The following is a 27543-nucleotide window of genomic DNA, read 5'->3' as shown; positions in this document are numbered from 1 at the left end:
AATAAAGCATAATACACCAAAAATGTTGTATATCTTCTTCCATCTTCAATATTAAAATGGCTGCACAAATTTCACTAATTTTGATAAGTTTTTTTAAATGCATACTGATATGATAGCTGTCACAATACAATCTAACAAAATTGTTTCGAATGAAGTTAAAGACAACTAAGCACCAGTAGAGCCATCTTATGGAAAAAACTCAGAAATGTTTTGGCCAACCCAATATATATATATTTTCCATAGCTATTAACATTCCCAACACTCCCCAGCCATTCACGTCTCATTTATCTTGAGGAACCAAAAAATAGGGACAGATGAGCAATGTAAGAAAAATCAGTGCTTTCATGGAAGAAAAGATTTTTGTTTTTCAGAGATTTAAATTTTTATTAAAATAGCTTTTAAAAATATTACCATATGGTATATACTTTTTCTTGCTATTTGAATAATTCTTAACAACAAGTAACATTCCTGCAGTGCTTTACTATATGTAACTCCAGGTGCTGTTCAAAGAACCTTACATGAATTACCGTTTTTAACCCCCCAAAGAATACTGTTAGGTCGTTACTCTCCCCTCTTGCAGCTCGGAGGCTGCTGCTGGGGGGAGGTAATGCGGTTCATTCCACAAGGGCGGGGCCGGTATCCAGCAGTCTGAGTCCGAGGCCCGTGCTCCCAGCCAGCGCACCTCTCTGCTAAGAACGGACCATCTCAGTGCGACGTGCTGTGGACAACATACTCGCGTTTTATTGAAGTGTATGAAAAACTGTGTACAGTGGAACACTCATTCTCCCCAACTCAGTTTGTGTTTTTAGTAATTGGTCCCTAGTGCCTTATATCGCAAGATGTTTTAATACAGAAAGTGAAAATGTCCATCATTTCCAGTGATGCCTTGACCCCTAATATCGGTGGCAGGAACATCTCCCAGATCTAGAATTATGTTGTTATTGTGGAGATGGTTTACTTCCTAGCAACTCCCGTTTTACCAAAAAAAGAAAAAGGTAAGCCTTTATCAGATTTTTGATAGTGCTAAAACATGTAAAAGATATTATCGCTGCACTTTGAATTTATAAAATCTACTTTCTCAAAGAAAATCTTGGTGGACAGTATGCTTATATCAAACAATAAAAACTTGTTTGAAAGGCAAAAATAATAAATGAATGTTTTGATATTTGATTTAAATAACATTTCCCTGCCACAAATCCATACCGCTGGGCAGGTCGTGTCCGGTATGTTCCCTGATGTCGATGGTGCAGGAACGGCGGAATGAATGTGAATGAACACGTTTTGAACTTTACGTTGTAAAGGACCTTGCAGGCCTAGGAACGGGATGGCTGCACGCAGCACAGTGACCACTCACAGCAAGACACCTTGTCGGGGCGTGGGCACCTTTCTGCACCTGTTTTTTTCTTTTTAACGTCATTTCACCAGGTGGTTTGTCTCACAGCCCACACAGCTTGAGTACCTAGATAGTGTTATCAACGAAGTTTGAAGGGGATATATATGAAGTTTGTTTAAAAATGATTATAACGTATATATACATCTAATTGCTCTGCATATGGCCATATTTATATGCATGAATATACAGGGCCCAGCAGCAGTAACACCTGCCTGAGTGTGCTTGGTTATAATATGGTTGCAATAATTTATAGCTTTAATGGGAACATTTCGCCTACAATGTCATATGGTGCGCTTTAGTGTGGTACTATGTTACAGAATTACATGCTTATGACTTTGTAATAAAAAAGGGATGTTATTTGTGCCAGACCCTGCATATAATCTTCATCTTCTTTGGAAATAGAAATGTGAATGTTACTTATTTGAAGCACAGATCACATGGGTCTTAAGACTTGGCTATTAGAAAAGAGTCAGACAAATATGATTGATGTAAATGTGTCCTACTGCTAACGCAGGGTTGACCAAATGTCAACAAACTTAGTTATAATGATGACATGAAGGTAACAGTGGTTTATAATTAATGAGACCAGCAGCAAATACAACTTAGTACCACCTCAAGACAACAGATAACAAAAACAGTCTTTCTGGAAATCAGGTCATTTCTATCACCTTCGAGTGCCCGCTCCATGCAGGAACGCTGCAGCTTCGGGACGCAGTGTGTGACACCAGAGTTCGTGGGCAGTTTGGGTCCAGTTTCGAGAAGCACAGTCCATAATGTAACTGCTGCTCGTTCCTAGTGGTGGAACCTTGTTACCGTACCTCCTTTGACAGTCGTACGGCTATCTCAGATGATGACGTGAGGGGAGGGAGGGTGAAGGATATACGGGAACCTGCTGTGTTTGCCCCTTTTCTGTAAATCTAAAATTATTCCTCAAGTCTAACATTGTTGCACAATACAAAGTCGAAGAAAAAGTACGTTTATTCAGAAACGTGTGGACATTCTGCAAGAGCTTAGCATTTAAAAATATACATAAAACCTCACCTCCACCCACGTCTTCAGTGCGTATCCCCTCCACACACATGCACCTTGACGTTCTAGCCGTACTGAGTCGTTCGTTGTTGTTAACTGATTCTTGGGGAGAAAGGAGATCGGAACACAACTTTTGTATGTATCATAAGATATTTGTAGTGAGTGTAACGACTGCCTGTGTACATCTCATTTGAAGAACAAGTCATTTTAAGACATAGAACAGTGCAGGGAAGCCCCACTGCATTCCCTTCTTCGGGGCATACTTCCCTCCTGTCCCCTTCCACCTCCACCACCACACTGCCACCATTTGGAGGTGATTGTTGGAATTTCTGTTCACTAATTCTGTTTCATTGTTTTGTGCTTTTCCAAACTTGACCTAAATTACACCCTTCTGTATCATACCTACAACTTTTTTGGTCTAATTTTATCTTTTTCACCACAGTATATAGTTTCACTGTATGAATACCCAGAATTTCTATTCTGCTCCTTGCAAGCAGAGAGAGACAGAAAATATATGTGTGTTCAGTGGTTGTTCATTTTTAAAAGTATTCTCTGAGACCAAAAGAGATCTGTACTTCTGAACTCCAGTAACACAGCTTTTAAATTAAGCCTTTCATGATCGTTAGTTTTCTTTTCTTTTATATCAGATGGAAAGCTCCGTGAGGATCTAGTTCCCTAAGATGAACATTATTGGGATAATAAAGACTTGTTTTTGTTGAATAAATAAGTAAATACTTAAATGAAATATACTTTGTATATAGATCTTTAGCATATTTATGTTTTTCTGTTAGTTACATGGCGTTGCCCCCTGGGGACTTTTTTTTGTTAGAAAGATTTATGCATGGTGGGCAACTGGCCACCGAGGTGGAAATATGGAATATAAATAAAGACAAAAACTTTAAATTGAGACATTATATGCTAAGTTTGTAGGCGCTGCAGGAACCAGTATTTTGCATTTAACATCCCAGGGGAAAGTTTGGCAGAGTCAGTAATGCTTTTACCTGCATTTGGCGTTACAAGGCAGCGGGGAACTAAAATCAGTTTGTGTCATGGGAGAGCTCTTCCCTGTGTTCCTCATTCTTGTGAGAAAGCTCAGTACTTGTTTTTGATCATTTCGAATTTGTATCCAGAATGGAATCATCCAAATTAGTTCTTTTTCTTTAAAATTATTTTATTTCGATCTTGATCTTACTCTGCAAAACCACTTCGTAGATGTCACAGGTTTCTGGCCTATCAAATTGGTTTCTACAATAGCTACAGACTAAGCAGGTCTAGTATCATCCCTGTTTTATAGGCGAGGAACACTGGAAAGGAAGTGGGGGAGGTCGGAGCACCTGCTAAAGGTCACAGAGCAGAACCAGAAATCAACCTAGTGCCGGCTTTGTCCAGACATTACCGTTTTAATGCTTAAAATAATTGAAAGTATTAATCAAGGCATTATGGCTTTGCCAGCATTTTAATAGATAATTCAGTAACATAATACTCACTTGACAGTTCATCATAGTAATATGGGGTGTTTCTCTCCGGTGTTCATGGTGATTAGTAAGTGCCTTTTTACTGCCCTCTTTGTTAGAAGGGTTCAAAGAACAGCTTTAAACCAAACATGGCAACAGAGCGTTCATGACTGGTATTTCAAAGGAAAGACAGATTCACAAGTGGAACTGATAGGAATATGTGGCACAGCCTAAAGTTAAAATCTCTGAGAAGACAAATGGCTTTTTGATAGCTTGAGATCTACAGATGAAGTAAAACCTCTCGATATGTTAGACCAGTGTGGCCAAGCGTTCAAATTGCAATTTTAACAAATGCAGAAGTAGTACACTCAGAATATTGCCTTCATGTCAGAAATGCACCTTTGTGCTTGAAAATGATAAAAAATTGCAATCGATCCTTACAACTGTTCTGTTCATCTTTATTGATCAGGTGCAAGAAAGATAAATCGCAGCCCAAATAAGATTATAGTAAATGTTAGCATCGGAGGGGACTGTAGGTGGATGGAGAGCCATTCATCATCTCAAACGGTGACCTGTCCATTCTCCAGCCACCCTGAGTCGGCTGTCTAATCACATACCTATTGATTTTAGCCACATCCACCAGACCTGGATGTGACTGTCATCGGACAGCCCAGGTTGTTAAATGCGAAGGGGTCAGTGGTGTGAAGAGGATTTCATTTTCATTTTCTCACCAACCAACGATGATTTATGAAAAAATAAACTCCCCCCAGGCACGCATGTGCAACCTGAGTGATTAGACGGTAAAGTGCACCGCAGACCACCTCATCGGACTCTTTTGTACTGCGGTGCACTTTGCCCGATGTCTCATTGCGCCTGAAGGCTCACGGGGTCACTGAGGCCACCCCCTGCAGGCAGGTTTCGAAGTAGCCAGCCAGAATGGGTAATTTTTTATTTTGCTGGCCCTGGAAAGGTGTTACTTTGCTATTACAACTTAATAATTTATGTTGTTTATATGTTCATTTATGTAACAGTGAAACATTTCTTTGGTATAAAAATTATGTAACTCCACCCCTTTGTTCTTACTGATCAGTCTGTTGTAAATGTTGATGCTCTTATGGTCCCGTGGAGGTGATGGAACACATTCTAGTCCATGAAGAATCCATCTGGAAGAAGAAACACAGTGTGAAAAGAAATAATCCTTTAATATCCTAGGTGGAGCCCTGGAATAATAGGCAAATGGAATGTGTGTGAATTTCATTATTCGATCACAAGTATCTTTTGATCTTATAGGAATTGATTTCAAATAAGGGAGATCTAACTAATCCTCCCACAACATGTGAGGACTTTATCAGAAGTCTGAAAGAACGATGGATTATAACTGTGAAAGTTTACTTTGTAATTTCAACCTGTATACCAACAACTAGATACTTTTTACATGTATTTTTACAAGAATCCATTCCACTCGGGCAAAAAATCTTTGTGCTACTGCTTGAGTGGCTGAGATAAGAGCTTGTGTGTTTTTTGTCATCGTCCGTCTTGCACACAGTTCGTCCTCTTGCAAAGTGAAAACTCTGCTGTCAATCTTTATCCACAGAGCTCAGAGTTCTACAAAGTCACCACCGAGCAATATCAGAAAGCTGCTGAAGAGGTGGAAGCAAAGTTCAAGTAAGTTTCTAATAGTATTCCAATTGCTCTTCTTGACAAGATGAAAATACAGCTTTACTGCCTTTTGAACAGGAGAGAGTTTGGTGTATAGCTCTCTGGAGTACTGGGAAATAGGTTTTTGTGGTTGAGAAGGATGCATGTTATCTGCTACCGTGGAATTCATGTGCAAGGTAAAGGCATTTGGTGAATGCTTTTTACACCTCAGTTTCATGAACAAGGGGAAAACAGAAAGCAGTAATAATAGAATTTTCATTTGGAGTAATAGATAGGATACCCTTGTTTATGAGGGTGATATTAAATCGGCAACTCTATTACTAGAAACATAGGAACCATTCACTTTTGTATAATAAAATGATGGGCTTGTCCAAATTGGGGTATCCTCTCTTCTCGCGTTCAGGCCGTCTTCATTTCTTCACATGTACCTCGAAGGCATTTAAATCGCAGATTATGTGATTCACCCTTGATTATGAGGGTGGTGTTAAATCGCTGCCTCTGTTAACCCTTGGAACTTTAAGTGAGTGTTCCGTGCTTGGTGGACCAATGTGTCTGTGACCCACAGCCCTGTGCTTTCCCTTTGCCGCCAGTTCTCACGTTAGGTAAGAAGACGTCGTTCAGAACTTCCCTGAGAGTGTAAGTACTATTGTGTAACTTCTGTTGGTAGCACACATGCAAATTAGCTAAGCAGAAAACAACGGCGGTGCGACAGGTTCGGGTGAAAGAGTGCTTGGTGGCTTGGGTCTGTCTGCCCTCTTGGTGGGTGTTTATGAGCATTTGAGAAATGGTTAATCCCTAAGGTGGGATGCTGTTACCTTCTGCTATAGTGCAGTTTGTGTGGTCCTGGAAATTGGTGGTGTGTTAACACTGATTAAAAATGTTTGTTTAAAGATGGTTTGGAGTATATTTAAACAGACAAACCCTCCGTTCTTTGTTAGAGAATCACTCTTCAGGGGCAGGAGGGAGCGACTGTCTAAGAAGGGGGTGCACATCTCACTCTTAAAGGGTTAAGTGCTGTCTTAAGAGTTTTGATGGTATACTATGCATGTATTTTTATGATTTTTATCTTTCCCCTAATGATAAAACATTTTTAACAGCTTTTTGTCTCACATTGAGGTTAAGAACAATCTAATGATAGCCAGAGGGGAGTGGGGAGCGGACAGTGGGGAGAAGGGTTTTCAGGAACTACTATAAAGGACACACAGACAAAACCAAGGGGGAGGGTGGAAGCAGGGGAGGGAGGTGGGGAGAAAATGCAGACAACTGTAATTGAACAACAGTAAAATAATTCAAAAATTGAAAAAATAAAAATAAAACAATAAAAAAAAAGCTTTTTGTCTCAATACTATGAGAACCTTCGACTTGGCACCATGGGTGTTTCTTCAATATATGAAGATAGCTATAAAAATAACTAAAATTTGAAATAAATCAAAGGAAATCACTTCTGACTAGAATGGTCTATGAGGTCCTCATAACAATGATGTTTTGTTTGAAGCCTGAAGAAGAGTTGTGGTGGAAAGGAAAGTATTGAGAGGAGAGGTCACGCTCTGCAGTTGGGGGGCGACGAGTTAGGGAAGATCCACGGTCTGTCACAGAGGGACCAGTGCAAGGTAAAGCTGGGAAGGTCAGCAGGGCCGCTCCTTAGCTGTTGGGCTAAGGCGTCGGTCTTCACGAGCAGAAAGTCTTTGGAAGGTATTTATTTGACCAGGTGAGAGCCCGGATCCCTGTGCTCGCTCCTTCAGGAATGCCAGTCTGACGGTGAATGTGAGGCTCGACTGGAGGCACCAGGAGCAAGAACTGGAAGTACTGGGTCAGACGTCCCTGCAAGTGAGGGAGGGGAGGAAAGAGACGCGTGCAGGAAAGTCACTGAGAGATTAGACGTGAATTAGGGACTGATTGGCGGGTGTGCTGGTGCTGCCATAACAGAGTACCACAGACTGCGTGGCTTAAACAGTGAAGTTTACTTATTGTCTCACAGTTCTAGAGGGTGGAACTTCAAGACCAGGGCGTCAGCAGGGTTGGTTTCTTCTGAGGCTTCTCTCCTTGGTATATGGGTGGTCATTTCCTCCCTGTGTTCACATGGTCTTCCCTCTCTGCATGTCTCCTAATCTCCCCCTCTTATAAAGCACACCTGATTGGAACCCATTCTGTAGACAGCCTTTTAACATAATTACCTTCATGCAAATATACTTTCGGAAGTACATGCGTTAGGACTAACACATATGAATTAGGGGGCAGGGGGACGCAATTGGGCCTATAACACCTGGAAGGAAAGGGCAAAGGAGAGTTTAACGGGTTTGTGGAAGCCGGATTTCATAGACAGAGGTACGTCTGGCTTTCAGTGAGAAGAATCTCCCTTCGGAAGCCCTGCCCAGCTACCATGTCACTGAGCCTGGGCCAGCCCACTGGGAACGAGAGGCTCACAGAAATCAATGTCCTGTGACTTACCTTTGTCCTGTGTCTTGCTACAAGACACAGTAGCCCTGCAGCTTCGACTCAGCAGCATGATCTCCCTGACCTCTGTAAGATGTTCTTTATTATATCCTACTCTCATCTGGTGTGGTAAAGAATTTTCGCCTTTCCCACAGAAAGGTCTTTGACCCAGCTCCTGGGAGGTACCCTGGAAAACCTTGGGATTTCCCAGGTGATAAAAGTGTCTCAGTAGTCACGATGGGCCCCCCGAGCCATCTTAGGCCAGCCCAGCCTCTGGGGAGTTTGTGCTGGAGACTGAGTGCACCCACGTGGGCAGTCAGTTGGGCAAGCCTGTGTAAAGAGGCCCAGATGACACTGGACCGGGCAGGATAGGTGAGCTGCTCTGGCCACTGACACTCTGTTCCGGGTGTCACACACTGATGATACTAGGGCAGCACACCCTGAGGACGATGGAAACCGCATCAGGAACCCTCCCAGACTCTGCCCTGTGCCTCTCTTCCCTTGGTTGATTTTCTGTATCATTTTTCATAATAAGTTGTCACTGAGTTCAGTAGCTTTCCGTGAGATTTGTGGGTCCTTTTAGTGAATCGTCAAGGTTTAGGGTGATTTGGGGAACCCCTTGAATTTTCAGGTGACGTCAGAAGTAAGCACGGTCTTGGGTTCCCTGCCCTCAGACTCTGCAGTTTGCCTAACTCTAATGCAAACAAAACCCCTGCTTTCACACACTGGAAGACTTTGAAGATTTAGTTTGTCAGAGTAACTTTCATTGCATAATTTTTTTTCAGTTGCTACCTGCTAGACTTCCTAGAATATTGTATTTCAATTTTCTGTGAATTCATGAGCCTCACTCCTAGGAAGTGATAGTGCTTTGTCTTTAAGAGACACTTTTACCCTTTTTTTTTTAATCCTTACCCTAGGATATGTTTATTGATTTGAGAGAGAGAAACATCGATGTGAGAGAGAAACATCGATTGGTTGCCTCCCGTATGGACTGGGGTTTGAACCTACAACCTTTTGATGGGCGGGACCTGGCCAGGGCTTTTACCCTCTTGAAGGCACAGAGACTACTCAAGGGAACTTGGTTTCTCTTTAGCAGTTTGACCGTCTCAGATAATCAGGGCAGCTTCAGTCTTCTGCAAGGCAGTATACCTTGGCCTTCCCATCGCATGACAGCGGCCCGCAGCAGTCCCTCTGGGGCGGCAGGCTCTGAAGGACATTGAGGAGGTTTAGTTAATTTTTTCTGACAGAGGGATTCATTGGGGTGTATCTTGGTTGCATGAATGGAAGCTTTTTAAATTGCAATTATAGGGATATATCATACACCTTACGGGGTCACACAGAATCCCCGTGAAAAGAAAGCAAGCTACGAGCCCTTGAGGCTGTGCGTGGTGAACACCAGTCACACCCAGGCATCCCGCCGCCACGGGAGCTGACGGGACTGTTTTAGTGATGCTTAGATAGTAACTCACACTTCGGGCCCTCAGTTTATAGTTTTGGCAGTAAACCATTAGAACACTTCAGATTTAATGGGATTTTTTCCTACCCTATCGATACCCCATTCATTCTTAGACTAAGCTCCTGTGTGGCATGCCCTCTGCTGACTCTGAATGCACAGCTAGGAAGGAAGGAGGGAAGCAGGGCCCCCCCAGCACAGAACTCAGAGTTGATCAGAGGAGAGTAAGAGGAAGGCAGAATCTTACAATAGAGCTTTTTAAAAATACAAAGTTAGGCCTACTGTGATGGAATAATTGCACCCCTAATAAGTCTCATTTTCCCGGTGGGAATTAAACAATTTGGAAATAAAGAATTGTGCTGTTTATTTGCCTGCAAGAATTTTTTCCCCAAAATAGCTTTAAAATTTTAGCTGTAAAACGCAAGTCACTGAGCAAATCCAAACTTTTACATCTAGCTTTTATTCAACAGATAATCTTTTCCCAATCCAACTAAACAATCATTATTGCCACTTCCTATCACCTTTACCTCCCTTTGCTATTATCTGTTAAATAGAGCAACTTAGAGTGCTGGTTCCTAGTTACACAGTAATAGTGTCAGGTTATAGCTTAGCTTACTGAAAATGATGTTATGTGTTAGTCCTTATTTCCTACCTTATAGGTAATTGATTAAATAAATTGCCATACTAAATAATGTTACGTTGACAGTGCTTAGCACAGGTCTTGCACAAGGTAAATGCTCAATAAAGATCAGATTTAATTGTTTTACTGTTACATATTTTAATATGTATTTATTACTATAATATTTTATGTCTAGCTCAAGTTATGAAGCCATAAAGTAATTTATTTCCAAACAAAATCTAGACATTGTTGACCTCCTCCTCGTCATCCCCCCAAAAAAATAAAATCAAAAGAGTTCTCATTCTGAGGGAGCTCCCAGTCCAGCCAGGAGACGGCGTCTATAACACGTGCGTGGCAGGAGGGCGCAGCGAGGGATGTGTCGGAGCAACACCGACAGAGAGCCGGGGGCCCTGGCTCTCGGTCAGCCTCCGAATCTGACCTCTTCGGGTGGACAAGAGCCAGTATCTTCCACACCTGCAAAACGGCAGTGCTGGTACCAGAATGTTCTGTATATAGCATGCATTTTTTTTTAATTATAAAAACAAATATCCAGTGAATGTAAAACAAATATCAAAGAAATGTGGAATATTTTAAAGGCAGTATAAACCTTGTGAAGAAAATGTAATATCAAACAAATGATGAGCATTTTAAAAACAACTGACACTTCATTCCTGTGCTGTGCTTTTGATAATGAAGTGGGCCGTTTCTTCCTTCCATACAGGAAGAAAAAATACATGTATGTGGGAAGTGGCATAGATTCCAACAGGGTTGGGAGCCCTGTTGCAGTGCTTTCATTGTAGGTGTAACCTTTCAAGCCGGCCTCCCTGTCTTTGAAAGATGGAGCGCACGTACAGGAGTGTGGTTCTGTGAAACCGTGAGGAACATCGGCAGGTCTCCTTTGTGTGCCGGTTGTAGAAGGGGCTCTCGCTTTATCCTTGATGGAAGTGGTTGAAACCTAACTTAAACATGTAGGCTCTAGGTTATCCTCACAATGTACTAAAAGATCAGTTACTCTGTGGAAGAACGTTAGGTATTTTAGAATATCTGAGGAAATGCTATGCAAAATTCTTACAGACAAAATGAATTTTTTAAGTATCACTGTATATCACAGGTTTTCCTCTATGTAAAATCCTTTAACTTTAAAATTCCTTGGTTTTCCTAGCGTTTCACCTTGGCAATACTGTTTCATTTCTCTTCGGGGGTATGTGGTTTTCATAGCTAAACAGTAACTCCTCACGTAACACTGATAGGTTTTGGCCACTTGGACTTGAAGTGAAACAGCACATAACAAAACTGATTCTGCCCTCGGCTAATCGATAAAAATGAGAGTTAAGTCCCTGTGGCATATTTTTGATCACCAAATTTCTAAAAGTAAAAACAAAACTAACCTTCTAAATAAAGACCGAAAACACTTCCAATATTAAACATTTGAAATAAATGTGATGTATACGTTTAAGAAAAATGAATAAACTCAGGTAAGATAATGATTTTCCAACCTGCCGATCCCAGTTCAGGGCTGTGGGTGGCCAGAGCCTGTCCTGGCAGCTCAGGGAGCAGACTGGGACCCAGCCCTGCACAGGCGGCCTGGCCCTTCCATGGCCCCGGTGCCTGCTGCCCCCCACCCTGTCCCTGCCCCAGTCATTCAGACCGGGGCACTTTAGACACACCAGTGGACCTCAAGTGTGCATCTCAGGGACGTGGGAGGAAACCGGAGTCCCCGGAGAAAACCCACGCAGACGAGGGGGAAGGTACAATCTCCACGCAGACAGTGTCTGCGACCAGGCCTCAGTGTTTTCCCCTCATTACTTTCACAAGAAGACGGTGGAAGAAGTGACAGTATTTGAGGACCAGCTGTACTAGGAATAAGTCAGTGCGGCCGAGGATGACACACCAATGGTGTCAGCAGGTGTTTCTCACGTTCTCTGTAATTACACATGTGGACGGTGGACAGTTTTAAGCAACGGCGTTTAAAGATCCTGCTTAATTGGCTGTAAAATAATTAAATAAGCTTTTGACTGGCAAATTAATAATTCCGTTAGATGTATAAGCCAGTGCGCCTGGATGTCAGTGTGACTTCAGTTTGGAAATATTAGATTAATAGAGCTAATTGTACTTCAGGAACAGAGTTTACTCTGATTAATAGTCTTAAAACTCTGCTAGAAGTTTAGTCAAGTAAATTTATGTTACTTACCTTTATGCTTAAACTCTTTAATTAAAACTTACTTCAAAAGTTTGAGATTTTCAGGTTTGCTGTGCTTCTCTCTCCAGTTTCTGCAAAGTTGAGCTCCTGCAATTTTTCAGTGACTCCCGCTGCCTATTCAATATCTGGCCTTATCAAAAGGATTAAAATTATATGCCGTTGTACATATATTTGTATCTACAACTGACAGGGACCCTGCATATCGGCTCTAACGCTTATTGATGTCTACTTATAACCTAGTTTAGTGCTGCGTGAATGGCTATGATGCACCAAATGTACATGATGAATGTCTTATCTCTGATTCTCATTGATCAGTTTCTAAATGATCAAATGGTTTATCTCAGTAAGACACTAATTCACATTGATCAGATTCTAAATGACCAAGTTGACTTGGTTTCTGCTGAACACAAATTGTATTAAAACAACATTACTTGGACATGCTGCCTTTTCTAATGCAGGAGTTATGTTACCAGCAGTTACATTATAAGTAGAGTTATTGTATTATAAAGATGTCTCCTTCATAATGAAAAGTTTACACAAGAAGAAAAGAATGCGATATTACAGGAAGAACAGGGCTTCAGGCAAGGGTTTGAGCTTTGACTAATTAAATTCTACATTTGTATTGGGCCTTTCTTCCTCCTTTTTTAATTTGAAAGGCTGTGAGCAGGAAATACAGCAGCTGCAGTGGTGACATTTTATTCCCTGTGGTCCTTGGGGCCAAGTAACATCTTGATTATTTAGTAAGAGACTTTGTAATTGAAGAGGCAAAAATTCTGGAGAAAGTAAATATACCTAAACCCTTTGTGCATAAGCTTGGTTACAATTGCTTATTTAGAAGTTTCAGGCTACTACTTGCTGTTTTTTGTTTTATAAACAACAGCTCACCGGTGTCCACTTCTACAGTATTTCATACACCTTCTAGAGTTTGTTCTTTGTGTTGCTGGAGGAAGACTTCAACTCTAAAATTGAAAAGCATTATTTATGAGCTAAGAATATACTTTGTATATGAAGCTAATGGCAACTACACATTCGGCTGAAACATGGTCTTCGTTATTTAGAACACCCGATTCCGCAGGCAGGTTATTTATTACACCTTTGACTTTTCCATCTGTAAAATGTATATCGTAACTGCCATTTTCTTTAGGGCATTCAAGCTGAGAAGGTTTACAAGTTAAAAAAAAAAAACAGTTGTCATTGATCCTCATGTAAAAAATGGCCTTATGTAGTTGTTTCATTCAGTTCTAAGACACTGGCTGCCATTTCGGGAGTGTTCTAGATGGCGGCAGCCCCTTCTGTGCTGCATCAGGGAGCATGCAGAGAGTAGTCTGCCACCTCTCAGGCTATGAATCTGTCTCCTTTCTGGTCCCCACATCCCATCTGCCTCCGGCAGCACGCTAGTTCCAAGGAGACAGATCTGCTTTGGAACACACCAGCCCTTGACACTGTTTCTTACGATAGGCACGTGTAACTGGTTGGTTGTGTGAAGAAAAGAAACCATAGGCAATTAATGTTTTGTTTTGTTTTTTTTCTCTTTAAGTTTGGAACCCTTCTAATCAGAGTATACTAGTCATTTCCTTTCATTTTAATCCTTTGGTCGGGTCACTATATTTAGTCTACATACTGTTCTCTAAGATAACAAGTAAACGCCAAGAAATGTTAACACCACTTGGGAGTTAGGTTTCCATCTGCAGCATTTCTCTACTTCCTGCACGTACCTCACAGCACTCCACTCTGTGCAGAGGTGCCTGCAGAAAGGAGTAGGACAGGACATCCACACTTATTGGAACACAGGGCTCCAAAGGGCAGGATCGGGGTTGAAACCATAGACGGGATTGTCTGTTCACAGAAGGAGCACACACCGCACCCATCGCCTGAACACCTGCAGTTGGTCACAAGGTGAGAGGATCTCTCCGGAAACTTCCTCGTCTCTTTAACAGTAAAGGAACCTCCAGCCACCACATCCTATCACACATAAGTCCGTGACCCAGAAGTCTCTTCTCTGTCCCAGCCTTGGCGGTCAGCGTTCATTTGGCTTACTCTGGGCATCTCCTTTACTTCAGTGTAGTCTATTTATGTGTTACATGTAAATGATCAAAACCAGTCTTGTTGTACTCCTTAGGTTTGTGGCCACAAGCACCTGAATTCACGATTTGTACCACGTGAGATAACAAATCACTCTGTTTTCCCTTACAGGAACATTAGCATTGAACTTTCTGTTTAAATCAATACAATCCATTAAGAATCTAGCATACCTACTTGGTTATATGAAATATTAATTACACACTGTTCGTTAGATAAATGCTCTGCCAAAATGATAGCTTGTTGCTTTTCTTGATTATAATATTTTAAATGAGAACATTTTGAGTTCTTAGGGTAGGGTGCATGGAATTTTGAGATTTGTTTACTGAATCTTGCTTATTTGAATAATTAACTCCACAGTTCATAGTTTTAACTGGGACCGTTAAGTTTGTTCCTCTTGCCAATTCTGGATAGAGTTCATTTACTTTTTAAAGGATCCAGTTGGAAATAATTTCTTTAGTTTTTCCTTCGATGTTTTCAAAGATGAGAAAAGCTTATTTTGCTTTTGAGTTCCATTCAGCTACAGGTAGAAACCATTGAGGCTTGTAGGAAAGCCAAATAGAGGTAATTGTTGTCTGACTGACCTACCACATTTTTAAAGGTCCAGGATGTTTTCTTGGAGGTACATTTTAAATTCTTTCTGTCAAATTTACAAAGTCTTGAGCATGGTTAAAAAGTGTGTCAGGTTGTCTACACAGAAGAATGGCTGCTCTCAGAGCGAGTGGGGTGAAGACAGGCACAGACACAAGCGAAAGGTTTCATGGGCTTTGGTTAAGGGGGTCTTTATCCGGAATCTGGACTGTGTGAAAAAGCTACAACGCTGAAGGGGGACCATCCCCATGACTTGCCGCGCAGACACAGAGCGCCAGTCCACACAGATCGTGCCTGGATGATGCAGACTGTGAATTGCTCGGGAGTTGCTGACTCTACCATTTGCTCAGCATACCCAGGGAGCAGCAGCGGCAGGCCACAGGGTCTGAGCCGAACCCTGGGACGTCAGAACTAAAGGTCCTGCTCGGGGAAGTGCGGCGCTGGAAAAAGTGCAGCTGGACACAGCCTTCTGGGGAAGCGAGTCTTTGAGACCAAATTCCACGACCACTCAGTCACCAAGAAGTTTGAGCCTGAGAGCAGAGTCTGGAGAGAGAAGAAAATTTTAATCATGGAGAGTCCACACTTAACCATCTTCGAAGGACTTTAAATCACACCTTCAGGGACGTACCCTTTGGGGCCCTATGCCTTCTTGCTGGTGACCCAGCTGGGCTTCTTCGCTAAGAAAGATGAGGCGGTGCTGAAACACCATCCAAAAGCAGTTTTGGAGACAGACTCACTGAGTACATGATCACGCCCCTCATCGGGAAGGAAGAGCTAGGGGGTCAGGAAGTAGACATGTTTTTGACCAGAAGTAAAGTCCTCTGCGAGCTCATCAAGAAACGTGAAAGCCGATACAGCACCTGCAGTTACAGAGCAACAGAGGAAGAGGAGCAATGCAGGGGGAGCACCTGCAGAAACGTGTGAGCACCGTGCGCAGAAGGGAGACGCACCTGGGAAACACGCCTGGGAGGCACGCATGGCAGCCTCAGAGAGGAGGAGGCCCTGAATACTGTCCTCCTGGGGAGGAGCGGGGCTGGGAAGGGTGCCACTGGGACCGCCATCCTCCCAAGGTCCGACTTCTCTCTTGGCTCTGAGGCCAGCCAGTCACCAGGATGTGCCAGGAAAGCAAGAGCGTAAGGGGTTGAGCAGGATGCTGTGGTGGTGGATACTCCTGCGTTCTGCCTGAGGTCCAGCAATCCATCCCAGCTACAGACAGTTCAGTGCTGTGTGTCCAGCTATGAAGGACATCATTCTGGTCCTGGGGTTCCAGTGGGAATGGTTCGTTCACAAGGACAAAAAGGTGGTGGTGATGCTAGAGAGTATCCCAGAAAGGATGTTAGGGAATACATGATTGGGTTTTTTTTTTTTTTAAGATTTTATTTATTTATTTTTTGAGAGGGGGAAGGAAGGGAGAAAGTGTGGGAGAGAAACGTCAGTGTGTGGTTGCCTCTCACATGCCCCCTACTGGGGACCTGGCCTGCAACCCAGGCGTGTGCCCTGACTGGGAGTCGAACAATTGACCCTTTGGTTCACAGGCTGGCACTCAGTCCACTGAGCCACAGCAGCCAGGGCATAATTGTGTTTCTTACCTGGAAGGAAAACCTGGGGGCCAGAGACCTTACAGATTACTACAATAATGCAGATAACTGAGTTCCTAAGAGGATAACTTAAAAGTATGGGAGGCAAGTTTATGCTTATAATAACAAAACTGGCCAAGCCAGGGAAGACCAGGTAACAGCCGTTTTGAAAATGGCCAGTGAGCTGATACATAACCATAAAGGGCACGGTTATTCCTGTGCATGGGAGAACGTCAGCAAAATAACTAAAGATGCTGAGGAAAAGCAAAATCCCATAAAATTACTAAAGAATTTAGAAGATAGGTTATCATAGGTGGCTGAAATGCCTGGTGTCTCCTTACGGTAGAGACACGCTCAAGCTGGGAGCTATGGGAGGACTGGTGGGTGGAAAGAGGGTTCATGACCTTGAAGCCTTGAGAAGTCAGTGCATCACACCATGCGATGCTTTGGCTCTTTGTAGGTAAGTAAGTTACCAGTTTGGGACAGGCAGTGGGAGATTATAAAGAAGCAAGAAGAAGTAAGGTAGGGAAAAGACTTCAGAGGTTAGGCTAATATTCAAGGTCAGAATCAAGTCACAGAAATCACCTTACCAGTGCGGGTAGATTGGATTCAGGATAGACACTGGTACCAAGGCCAAGGCCAACCTGAAGCCAGAATACATAATTAACAAGAATCAGGGTGTCCAGAACGTGAGGGTGAGGCAGCATCCAGCCAAGTCCTGGGCGTAGCAGGGGGGGAGCTGGACTCCTGTGGGGTGCCCCGCTGCCTGCTGGGCCCATTGCTGCTCTGAGCGGTCCTTTCCTCATGAGGTGGCTGTCCCTTCATGCCCTCTCCATTTCAAAGTCTGAATGCAAAGGGACCCAGTCACCCCCCTTTGTTGTCCCTGAGGAAATAAACACAAATCTGTGTAGTTTCAAAAGGTTGTACAGGTAAATCATCACATACAGTAAATAGACTTGAATGAAAAACATTGCCGACATTAGACAACCTTGCAAATTTTTTAAATTCTAAATATAATTCTAGATTTCCTCTAGAAAAGATTACTGAAAACTCCTTTGCACTTCTCTCTCTCTCTCTCCCCCTCCCTCCCCCCCTCTCCCTCTCTCTCCCTCTCTCTCCCTCTCTCTCCCTCTCTCTCTCTCAGTGTATCTTGAGGGTTAGGGTTTAGATTGAAACTCAGAGGACTCACATAACAGTCTGGACACATTAGGGGCTTTGTCGTCTCAGTCCAGGAGTCCAGGAGCAGGCTGCCAAGGGAGCTGTGGTGCCCATGGTCCAGCTTCATTCCCATGCAGCCTCCCCACTTCAGCTTGCTTCTCTGGTCCAAGTGGTGGATGAGGTTCTGTTCACTGGTGAGCAGATAAAACTGAGAGCTGCCTGATGGGGGTGCTCTATGAGATGAGAACTGTGGAATCTTATCCCAGTAGATGTAGAGCCAGATGGTTTCAATGCTAACCACTTTATAGATGCTTTGGGGACAGGATCTGTCATCTGCCTTTGTTTTTTTAAGTATTAGCATAGCCTCAAGATTAAGCCATTTATAAGAGGATAGGCTTCATGGCTAATACTTTTGTACCCTGCATAACCCTTAATATGACAAATTCTGAAAAACGTGTGGGTAAATACACTCAGTTGAGTGAAATAATAAAGATGAATTGTATTATGGAATAAAAAAGAATGGTAGCTCTTAGGATAGTCTCTGGGAAGTTGCGTGGGTTCAGCCATACTGTGATATCTATTTTGTTTTATCACTCCACAGTTGGATAAGTTTATTCCCAATGCTATCAGCCCTCCCCGCTTCCAACCAGACAATTAATTTGGATATGTATGTGGTTGTTCATTCATACAACTGGGGTAAAACCAAGTACTAAAATTGAAACCAAACTTTCAGAATAATTGTATTTACACACCTATTTCCATTGCTCATTTGAGTGTGTAATTACCAGATCATCTCTCATCATATCAATCTGTCAAGGACTCCTATGTCTGGCTCTTGATTTTTCCTTATTTTTAGAGAGAGGGGAATGGAAGGAGAAAGAGAGAGAAGCATCAATGTGTGGTTGCCTCTCGCCCATCCCTCACCAGGGACCTGGCCCGCAACCCAGTCATGTGCCCTGAGTGGGAATCGAACTGGCGACTCTTTGGGTCGCAGGCTGGCCCTCAGTCTACTGAGCCACACCAGCCAGGGCTGGCTCTTGGTTTTTCTTAAGTGTAGGCAAACAAAATACAAAGATTGATAACTTGGACCTTGTCATGATTAAGAATTTCTGGTCATCTTGAAGACACCATTAAGAAAATTTTTAAAGTGGGCAAAAGCCTTGAATAAACACTTCAAAGGAAGATATAAGAATGGCCAGTTAGCACATGAAAAACGCTAATATCATTATTTATCAGGGAAATGTGAATTAAAACATTGGAGAGGTGAAAATCCAAAAAGACTGACAATAATAATTGTCCAAAGGATATGGAGAAACCAGAATTCTCATGCCTTGCTGTTGGGGCTATAAAGTGGCAAAGTCACTTTGGAAAGTGGTTGTCAGTTTCCTATAAATTTGAACATACCTTTACTTTGTGACCCAGCAATTCCAGTCCTAAGCATTTACCCAAGAGAAAAGAAAGTATACATCCACAAAAAGATTTGTACACATACGTTCGTAACTAGTTTATTCATGGTAGTCAAACACTAGAAATGACCCAAATGATCATCAATAAGAGAATGGATAAACAAATTGTGTTATATTCATATAGTAGAGTACTATTCAGCAGTTTAAACAAAAAAAAACTATTGATACATGGAACAACATGGCTGAATCTCAAACTGGCCAAGCAAAAAGAAACCAGCCAAAAAACCTATTGTATGATTCAATTTATATGAAGTTCAAAAATGGGAAAAATTAATTTAGACTAGTACTGGGTTGGCCAAAAAGTTTGTTTTTTTCCATAAGATGGTTCGAGTGGCACTTAGTTGTCTTTAAGTTCATTCGAAACAATTTTGCTAGATTGTATTGTGACAGCTGTCATATCAGTGGGCATTTAAAAACAAAATTATGAAAATTGGTGAATTTTTGTGTAGCCATCTTAATATTGAAGATGGAAGAAAATATGCAACATTTTTGGCATATTATGCTTTATTTTTTCAAGAAAGGTAAAAACACAACTGAACTGCAAAAAAAGATTTGTGCCGTGTATGGAGAAGGTGCCGTGACTGACTGAACATGTCAAAAATGGTTTGCGAAGTTTCGGACTGGAGATTTCTCTCTGGACAATGCTCCACGGTCGGGTGAGCCAGTTGAAATCGATAGCGATCAAATTGAGATGTTGAGAGCAATCAGTGTTATACCATGCAGGAGATAACCAACATACTCCAAATATCCAAATCAATAAAGTTATTGGTGAAAATGAAAATGTATCTTTTATTTAACAGAAAAAACCATATGGACTTTTTGGCCAACCCAATAAAGACCAGAAAGCAGTCGATAGGGATAGAGGGGGACTTGATTGGAAAGCAGCGCAGGCGGACTTTCTGAGGTGTTGGGAATACTTGTGTTCTAGGTGACAGCTATGGAGGAATACGCAATTTTTGCTACAGTATGAACACTTCAGTTCATATGTTTTGTAATGTTAATTATACTTAAAACACCCTAAAGTTACTGTTAATTAATTTTAACTGGGAAACAGTGTCCCAAATATTGGGAATACCAAGCTCATAACTATAATTTGTCCTAGGTAAAATAAGTTGTTCAAAGTTAATCGCAGTCTTAAGAAAATAATGATTCCTAATCCTATCCATAATCAAATTTTTTCATTAGAATTTTGAATCCCTTGTCTTAAAGTCAGGGCTGTTCATTTGTGTTTCATTGCTATAGAAATAAGATTAACCCTTGCTTTATTTTTTTCTTTCAAGAATTAGTCTCTTCCCCCTTTTATTAAATTATGTTTGCCTATCATAGTCTCCTCATTAGCCTAAAGTCTTGGAGATAGACCTGGTTACGTTTGGAGAGTTACTTGCGATGAGGGGTTTTGAAGGCGGTGTTTGTAAATGAACAGACAGTGACGCCAGTACTTTTTAATGTACTAATCTCAGGCAGCAGTTTGTGCCTGTGCTGTATTGAGTCCTGGCCAAACACTTGAAAACGTGTGAAAACTGGCGTCTCGGCCCTCCCTGGCGTGTTGAAACGAAAGCAGGCGTTCCCAGTTGGCGTGTGGGTCGCCACGCACCCCCAGCTTGCTCACATGGCTGCCTGACGCCGTTGCCTGTGCGTCCGCGGCCGGCGGCCCTGCAGTTAGATCGCCCTGTTCCTTTTGTGAGTGGGCAGGTCTAAGTGCTGCTCTTCAGCTGCGTCCCTCGAAAATTGATAGATGTGCTCATTACGGGGAGGCTTGCTCCTGGCTCCGGTCGCCAGTCCCCTCAGCCACCCTTTCTGGAGGAAGCTGGCGAGAGCACTGCAGCGGTGCGTCTGGCTTTGCGCTCCTTTTCCAGCACCGACATCTCTTTTTTCAGTGTGCTACACATGCTTTGTAGGGATCTTACAAGCACAAAGAAGTCAGCTATTTGCCAATTACAGCATCAACACAAGGAAGACTAAGGGCTGCTGTTTGGTGATGGGAATTTTTTCTAACGCGCTGCCATTTGCCCTTCATTTTGTTCCCTTGTGCTTCTGAGGTTGCACAAATACCTGTTTATTTGTGAGGCAGATCCATCCATGGAGACTCTGAAGTCCACCAGCCTGCCACTGTCGTAGATCTCCACAAAGCTGCCTGGGTGAGAGGCACATTCAGCGTGGTTTATGATCGGGATTTTGAAGCAGAGACCCTGTCTCTGCTTTCGGGATGAAAAATGAATTGCCAATTACTGTCGACATGTTCAGACATGTACTTCACATGGTAGAAGCTGGCTCAGCCTGCCTTATGCTGGGCCCCCAGCTAGGAGATCATCCGTTCTGAGAAAGGGGCGTGTTGGCAAGGAGGGGAGGAGAGAGGGGCTCCGTCCCCGGATCCGTTACTGTTTTTTGTGCTTGCGCAGGCTGTGGGAAGGAGGTCAGTGCCTCTCACCTCTGCTTCCCCAGCAGCGCTCTTGAACAAGATGAAGTGATCAAAGCCGGGTGCCAGCGCATCATCGCGGTCTCATTACTCTGCAGGCTGCACACCCAGATGCTGCTGTTCCGCATCAGGCCTCGCTGATTTACATTCATAACACCTCCATTACAGCTCATTCGGTGCTGCTCATGATTAACCAGTTCTTTCCTTTTCATGATAGTGTCCCTCCAGTACAAATGACGCTAATGTGACGCAGAAAATAACACTGCTAGGTGCAGCGTGCGCCTTTCAGACATCCAGGTTAGTAGACAAGAAGCAGGACTCACATGTTTTGTCACTACTTAAATCATTTGTGGCTTTCGCTTGGTTGTTTGAGGGTTGGTTTGGGGCAATATTTGACTCCTTTGAATTTGAAATATTGGATTTTGCCAGTAGACCAATTTCATCAACTCCCCTGTCCTGGGAGCTCTTTGCAATTAGTGGATTCCGACACATTCTCATTTGTTTGGTTTCTTCCACCAGCGAAGAGCTCATTGACATATATTTACTTTGAAAGGTATTAATGTGACAGCTATGCTTTGGAGAACTTAACCACCGTTGCCAGTATCAACACAGCTGTCCATCGAGGGTCTCCCTTGCGTCATGCTCTGTGGGCCCTGGGAACACAAATACAAGTCGGAGTCCCTGCCCTCAGTGGTCTTGCCCTTGTTGAGATCGTTAGCTGTACTGTGGAGGTGTCAAACCCCCACACAGGAATTACAGTTTTGGCACTGTTGCAGAAAAATCGTGAATATCTCACACATTCCGGGTGGTTGTCATAAACTGGAAATACAGAGGTGACAAAGGCATGAAGCGTATACGTGGGGAAACAGAAGGATGCGCACGTGACTAAAATGTGGTCAACACGAATGTCAAGGCGGAAAACAAAATGCTGTGGGAACAGGGCGGGGATGCAGGATTGCAGGGAGAGGTGACAGTTGTGGGCTCTAAACCTCTAAGCGGTTTCCTTAAGGTGTGAAGAGGGAGAGTGGTTTTCCACGCTGGAAGCGGTTGAGTGAGCACGCAGTGAGGTGGGACGAGACGTGAGGCCGGAAAGGAAGACCAGAGTCAGGCTTCGGCAGACTTTGGTGCCGTGATTTGAAAGGCATAATTCATGTGGAGGTTGAACTGTAAGTCCTACCTACTTGGGAATTATTTTTCATTTGCCTGTTAGATTCTCACCATTTGAATTGTGCCTTTTGGGTTGGTCATTGTTCCTAGATGCCTTCTGTCAAACACACAGGCGTAATATTTGGTGCGTGTGTACGTGTTTGTGTTTATGATAATCATGATTTGCTATATCGTATTGCTATTATGTTAACAGTATTACTGTCCATTAAAAAATGAGCACAGGTTAACTTACCATTAATTGTCTAGCAAAGTTCAGGGTTTGAGAGAATGGGACGTAGAAAAGAGCAGTTTTGATAGAAGGGTGGGGTAGATAGGGTTCAACAAGGGTTTGTTTTATGGGATGCTGTCTGGGAGAACCTCAGGGTGTTTAGCAGAGAAGGGGCCTTAGGAGGTAGAAGAACACGAAAAGCCAGAGGGCTGCTTTGTCAGTTTAGCGATCTGTCTGCAGCCCATGCTGTGGGATCCTCTCTTAATTGAAATGCTATAGTATGAACTTTAAAAAATAACCCCAGTCATGAGCTCTTTGAGTGGCATACTAAGAATTATGGTACAGCGTTCTCCATGTTGTGGGCAAAGAAGGCATTAGAGGCAAATTGTATGGGGTTTATTCAGATATCGTCCATCTGGATGTGTGATTTTTGGTTTATGTCTGTAACTATGATTCCATGTACCCAAGATATGTAAAATTAGCTCATATGGTCCTAGTTTAAATGAGTCTATTAAGTGTTCTTTCTCCTCCACATTGCATTTTTGGTCACCTTTTGCCTTTCGATACCCTTCCTGGAGTTTAGTGAAAAGAGTATGGAACTTAAATTTATCACGGATATGTCTCCCAGTCAACACATAAATCTTCAACTTGCTCTTTTAAATGGCTGCATAGTGTTCCAGGGCGTCGATCCACCGTGATTTGCTGAGCCCCCCCCCCCCCCTTCTGACAGGCACTCAGGTTGCATTTCAAATGATTTTTTTTTTTTACCAGTTAAAAAAAAAGGCTGCAGTGAAACAAATTTATACATAAACCATTAGGAACTGGTGCTTTTGTTTCCATAACATGGATGGGGTTTGAATTGTGCCTGCTCCTTCTAAGAATGTCGAATACACAATATTGGGCTACTTAACCTCTTGGACTTCTTGTTGCTGATGTGGGGAATGTGTGTGTAATGACCCATGGGACTGTTCTAAGGGGTGATGAATAATGCAGGTAAAATTGCCAGCATTATTGGGACTCAGCCCTATACAGGGTCCATTTCTGTTGGGATCCAGTGGGGTTAGAGGTGGCAGAACCCAGGATATGTAACTTTAGAGGTGGTATGACAGCAGAATCTAAACCTGGCCTTCTAAATGGCTTTTTTTTTTTTTTTAAAGAAAAGGAAAGCCCATTTGGTGAAAATTTTTTAACTTTTCGACTTGTGTAATTTAAAAATACTACATTTTGGCACAACCTATTGCAGTTTTTTGCTATTAGTTTGTAATTCCCTAGAAGTGAATTGAAAAAGATTAGTGGTAGAACTTTTTCCATTAACTCGGGGAAAACTACAGAGCAAAAAATTGTCCTTTGACAGAAATGTCAATCCATACCTCTTTTGGAGCTTTCGGAAACTGAAGCACTGGGAAGCTGATTTAATAGGAGAATTGAAAACCAAAATGTATACACATCTTCACCTTTTCTGATGACAAGACAAATGAAAAATATACTCTCAGAACTTGATAATGTAAAGAAAATAGGATTGTTGCTCCAGAGAGTGCATTAAGGCTAGATCTTTAAAAGATTGGAGTGCTAAGCTGTTGGCCAAGTTCTTCAGAAAGCTGATCCATTCTTACTAATGATGCATCAATTTGTACTTCATACCATGAAACCCCCCTTTCGTACGATGTAGTGTCTAGGAAGCAGATATCAGAAAAAGGGGATGCTGCCTACACTGCAGACTTTGCTATAGCACCTACCAAGAAAATAGGTTTATTTTCTTTTGGTTGCGATTCTCAGTCTTCTTCCTGATTTTTTAAAAACTTATTGGGACATCTCTTAATTTTTCCATTCCATAATGTCAGTATAGCTCTAATGAGGTAGTAAACATCCATGTGACCAAAATTGTTCCTGGGTATAACCTGTACAGATACCCTTCACGTAATGCAACAGGCTTGTTCTAGAGGGTTGTCTCCTCCCTTCCCAACCCCGTCTTAGTTTTCTGTATCTCTGAAAGGTGATCATCAGCGAGATGATGTATTTAGGAGTTCAGTGAGGTTACTTTCTGTTCTTGGTACATCTCAAGTAGTCAATAGTTAGTTAATTATTATAGTCATCAATAGTTCAAGTTTCTGTTGAGTGAATTTTGTATGTTTTTAAATTGACGCCCGTCTTGTAATCCAATATTTTTTTCCCTAGGGGATAGTTCCTGGATGTATAAAATTGCAACTGAGAATATACCATGCCTCTAAAAACATGTATTTAAAGACAAATGTTTTCTGTCAAATCATTAACCAACACTTAAGCAACACTACTCAAAATAATAATTAAATTTTCACATGCTAGGAAGTGCGTAATTTAGTTAGAAATGGATACCAGAGGCTGTGCTCGGGTGGATGCGGTTGCTGTTACTTCATGGTGCAGGTCGCATCTAATAATGTGTCGTGCCTGCCTTTAGAATATTTTAATTTGAGATTATAGGCAATTATAGGTTGGCGGTCTGTAATAGGAAGCAAGCAAAATTCTTCCTGAAAATTTGTTCCGAAGCAACATAATTTTTTCCAGAAATAAAATTGACACCTGTGATCATCTAGGTGAGTCTTCAAAAGGCAATTTACACCTGATTGTTGACAATTAAGAATGAAAGACTGGAGGCTGGAGGTGAGGAGGAGCAGAAAGGGGAAAACAGTGCATTTGCTCGAGCCTGCCTGTGCACACGCCCGTGTGTTTCAACTACACTCTCGTTTTAAAAGCTAACCTAATCACTGGTATGACCTTGTTTCTGTTACGTTCTTAAAAAACGTAGATCTCCAGAGAGCGTAGAAAGGGAATGCAGAAACTTTGGAAAGAATAGCTCCCTGCCTGTCTTCCAGTAGCTTTCAAACTTTTTTATTTTTATTTTTTGGCAATGAGTGAGATCCTGCTTTCAAATGAAATCTTGTGTGGAAGGAACCCTAACACTTACTGCTGATACGATGCTAGTTTATTAGTATAACTGTAATTTATAAGCGTACGTACAACCCTTGTCTGTTATTAAAAAAAATAATGAAGCTTATTTTCATGAATGCAACATTTAAAAATTAGGGGCTTGGGCTGGTGGCCACTGTCTAAGGCCGATGCCTTAGCACCGGAACTTATTTATTTGGTTGCAAGGTGTTGTGATAATCCTGATTTGCAGTGATAAGTAGTGGCAACTGATAATAGTTTTTTTTCTCTTAACAGCTTGCCTTGCGATCTCAAGATGTACTCATCCATCAGTCTGATCCATATGATTAAAAGTGAAATAAGTTTCTGCTTCAAAGCTGAATAATTGACAGTATCTAATAAATCATTATGTAGAAGCCAGGATGAATGCCCAAAACTTACAGTACTGAAGCACAATATGAAAATGACCTTTGGCACACTTCCTCAGCCCCAGCTTTTGCCATGTTCTCCCATGGCCCGCAGAGTTCATCCTTCAAGGAGACTGTGCCTCACGTCTTCGTGCTTCCACAGGTGGCCCTGCTGCCTCCCCGACCAGCACACCTTCCCCACCGGCCAAGCCCCGTCTTCTGTGTTAGCGCCTCTAAGGTCTCTGATGCTTCCCTCCCCACTCCCCACCCCTTTCTCCTGCTTCTGGAAAAGAGGGCACAGTTAATTGTTCCCTCTGTGTTCATTAACTCAAGCCCTTAGTGCAATCCAATTTGTGTTATAGTTGCCTCTGCACCTATCTCCCTTCGAAAGCAAGGTCTCTATAGGCATGAACTATACCTTAGCCATCTTTATAGTAGTACTGCTATTAACAGGCGTTGAAATAATATCAATATTGTTATTTACTAAATTGAATTAATCTGTTATAGAAGTTTTTGCTGCTTTTCAGCTTCTATTCTCAGGATGTTTCCACTGTAGAACAGACCTTATGTTAGTTTACCGTAGAAGAAACCGTCGTCTAAAAAGCTAAGAGTTGCAGACTCTTGGGAGTTTGAAAGGCCCATTACCAAGGTTGTATATCAAGTTACATTGAGTGACTCTCACTCCCAGTTGAAATGAAACGTTCCTGAGGGCAGGGATTGTATTTTATATTCCATTTAATAGCTCTCCCCCGGCACCTAGCACATACACTGTGCTCAGCAAGCACATGCTGGAGTAAATTCATTCAGCAAATGAGGGGACTGAGGCATGTGACATGTCGTGACTGCCTAATGGTTTGATTTATCTGGTGGTGGATGGTCTTCATTACAGGCTGTTAATGCAGGGCTGATTTCTGTTGGACACGAGCTAATTGCCAGAGTTCATCTCCAGTACACGCCGGAGTGAAGGCGGGACAGTGTCGGTAGGGTGGGTAAGGCGATAGCCAAATTCAAAACAAAACGGAATACTGCTTATTAGATGAAAATTTCTCATTAATGGGGAATTCTTTCAGTTCAGGTTTCTGTACAGTGTGAATTTTTATAAAAGGAGGACAATTGATACTTAAAAATAACTTGATCTTTGCTGTTTTTCAGAACTTTTTAACTTATGATAATGTAAATAGATTTATATATTTTTTCTACAGTGAAAGTACATCTCATTAACATTTTCTAGTTAATCTTGGAAACATGACATCTTCCAGTCAGGTAGCTGTCTATGAAGAAAGCCAATTAAATCCTTAATAACAAGTTACCTCCTTATGAGAGCTGACGTACC

General features: G+C 42.2%; 2 protein-coding genes across 5 annotated transcripts in view; both read left to right on the top strand.

Moving 5' to 3' along the window:
* CHCHD3 (coiled-coil-helix-coiled-coil-helix domain containing 3) overlaps window positions 1–27543 on the top strand; it is a 261885-nt gene that overhangs the window by 197851 nt on the left and 36491 nt on the right. For 2 of the 4 annotated variants that reach the window (XM_024554978.3, XM_024554977.3), the window contains one exon: window positions 5471–5541. The exons of the other annotated variants lie outside the window; for them this stretch is intronic. In XM_024554978.3, the coding sequence (XP_024410746.1) occupies window positions 5471–5541 (71 nt within the window). The remainder of the gene's footprint in view (window positions 1–5470; window positions 5542–27543) is intronic. 4 annotated transcript variants of the gene reach the window in all.
* LOC139441000 (GTPase IMAP family member 8-like) lies at window positions 12080–17054 on the top strand. The gene is made up of 5 exons (XM_071221833.1): window positions 12080–12103; window positions 15344–15513; window positions 15894–16043; window positions 16117–16249; window positions 16585–17054. Exons 1-5 carry the CDS (start codon window positions 12080–12082, stop codon window positions 16798–16800), a joined length of 693 nt encoding a protein of 230 aa, XP_071077934.1. The 3' UTR covers window positions 16801–17054.

Source organism: Desmodus rotundus, chromosome 6 (assembly GCF_022682495.2).
Source record: "Desmodus rotundus isolate HL8 chromosome 6, HLdesRot8A.1, whole genome shotgun sequence".
Lineage (NCBI taxonomy): Eukaryota > Metazoa > Chordata > Mammalia > Chiroptera > Phyllostomidae > Desmodus > Desmodus rotundus.
Note: the sequence above shows the minus strand (reverse complement) of the source record. Positions and strands in the feature narration are given on the sequence as shown.

Coding starts and splice junctions, on each gene's coding strand:
- LOC139441000 (XM_071221833.1), top strand. CDS start 12,080: ATGTATAAGCCAGTGCGCCTGGAT. Junction 12,104..15,343: donor ATAAGCCAGTGCGCCTGGAT/GTCAGTGTGACT, acceptor TGCTCGGGGAAG/TGCGGCGCTGGAAAAAGTGC. Junction 16,250..16,584: donor GTATCCCAGAAAGGATGTTA/GGGAATACATGA, acceptor ATAACTTAAAAG/TATGGGAGGCAAGTTTATGC.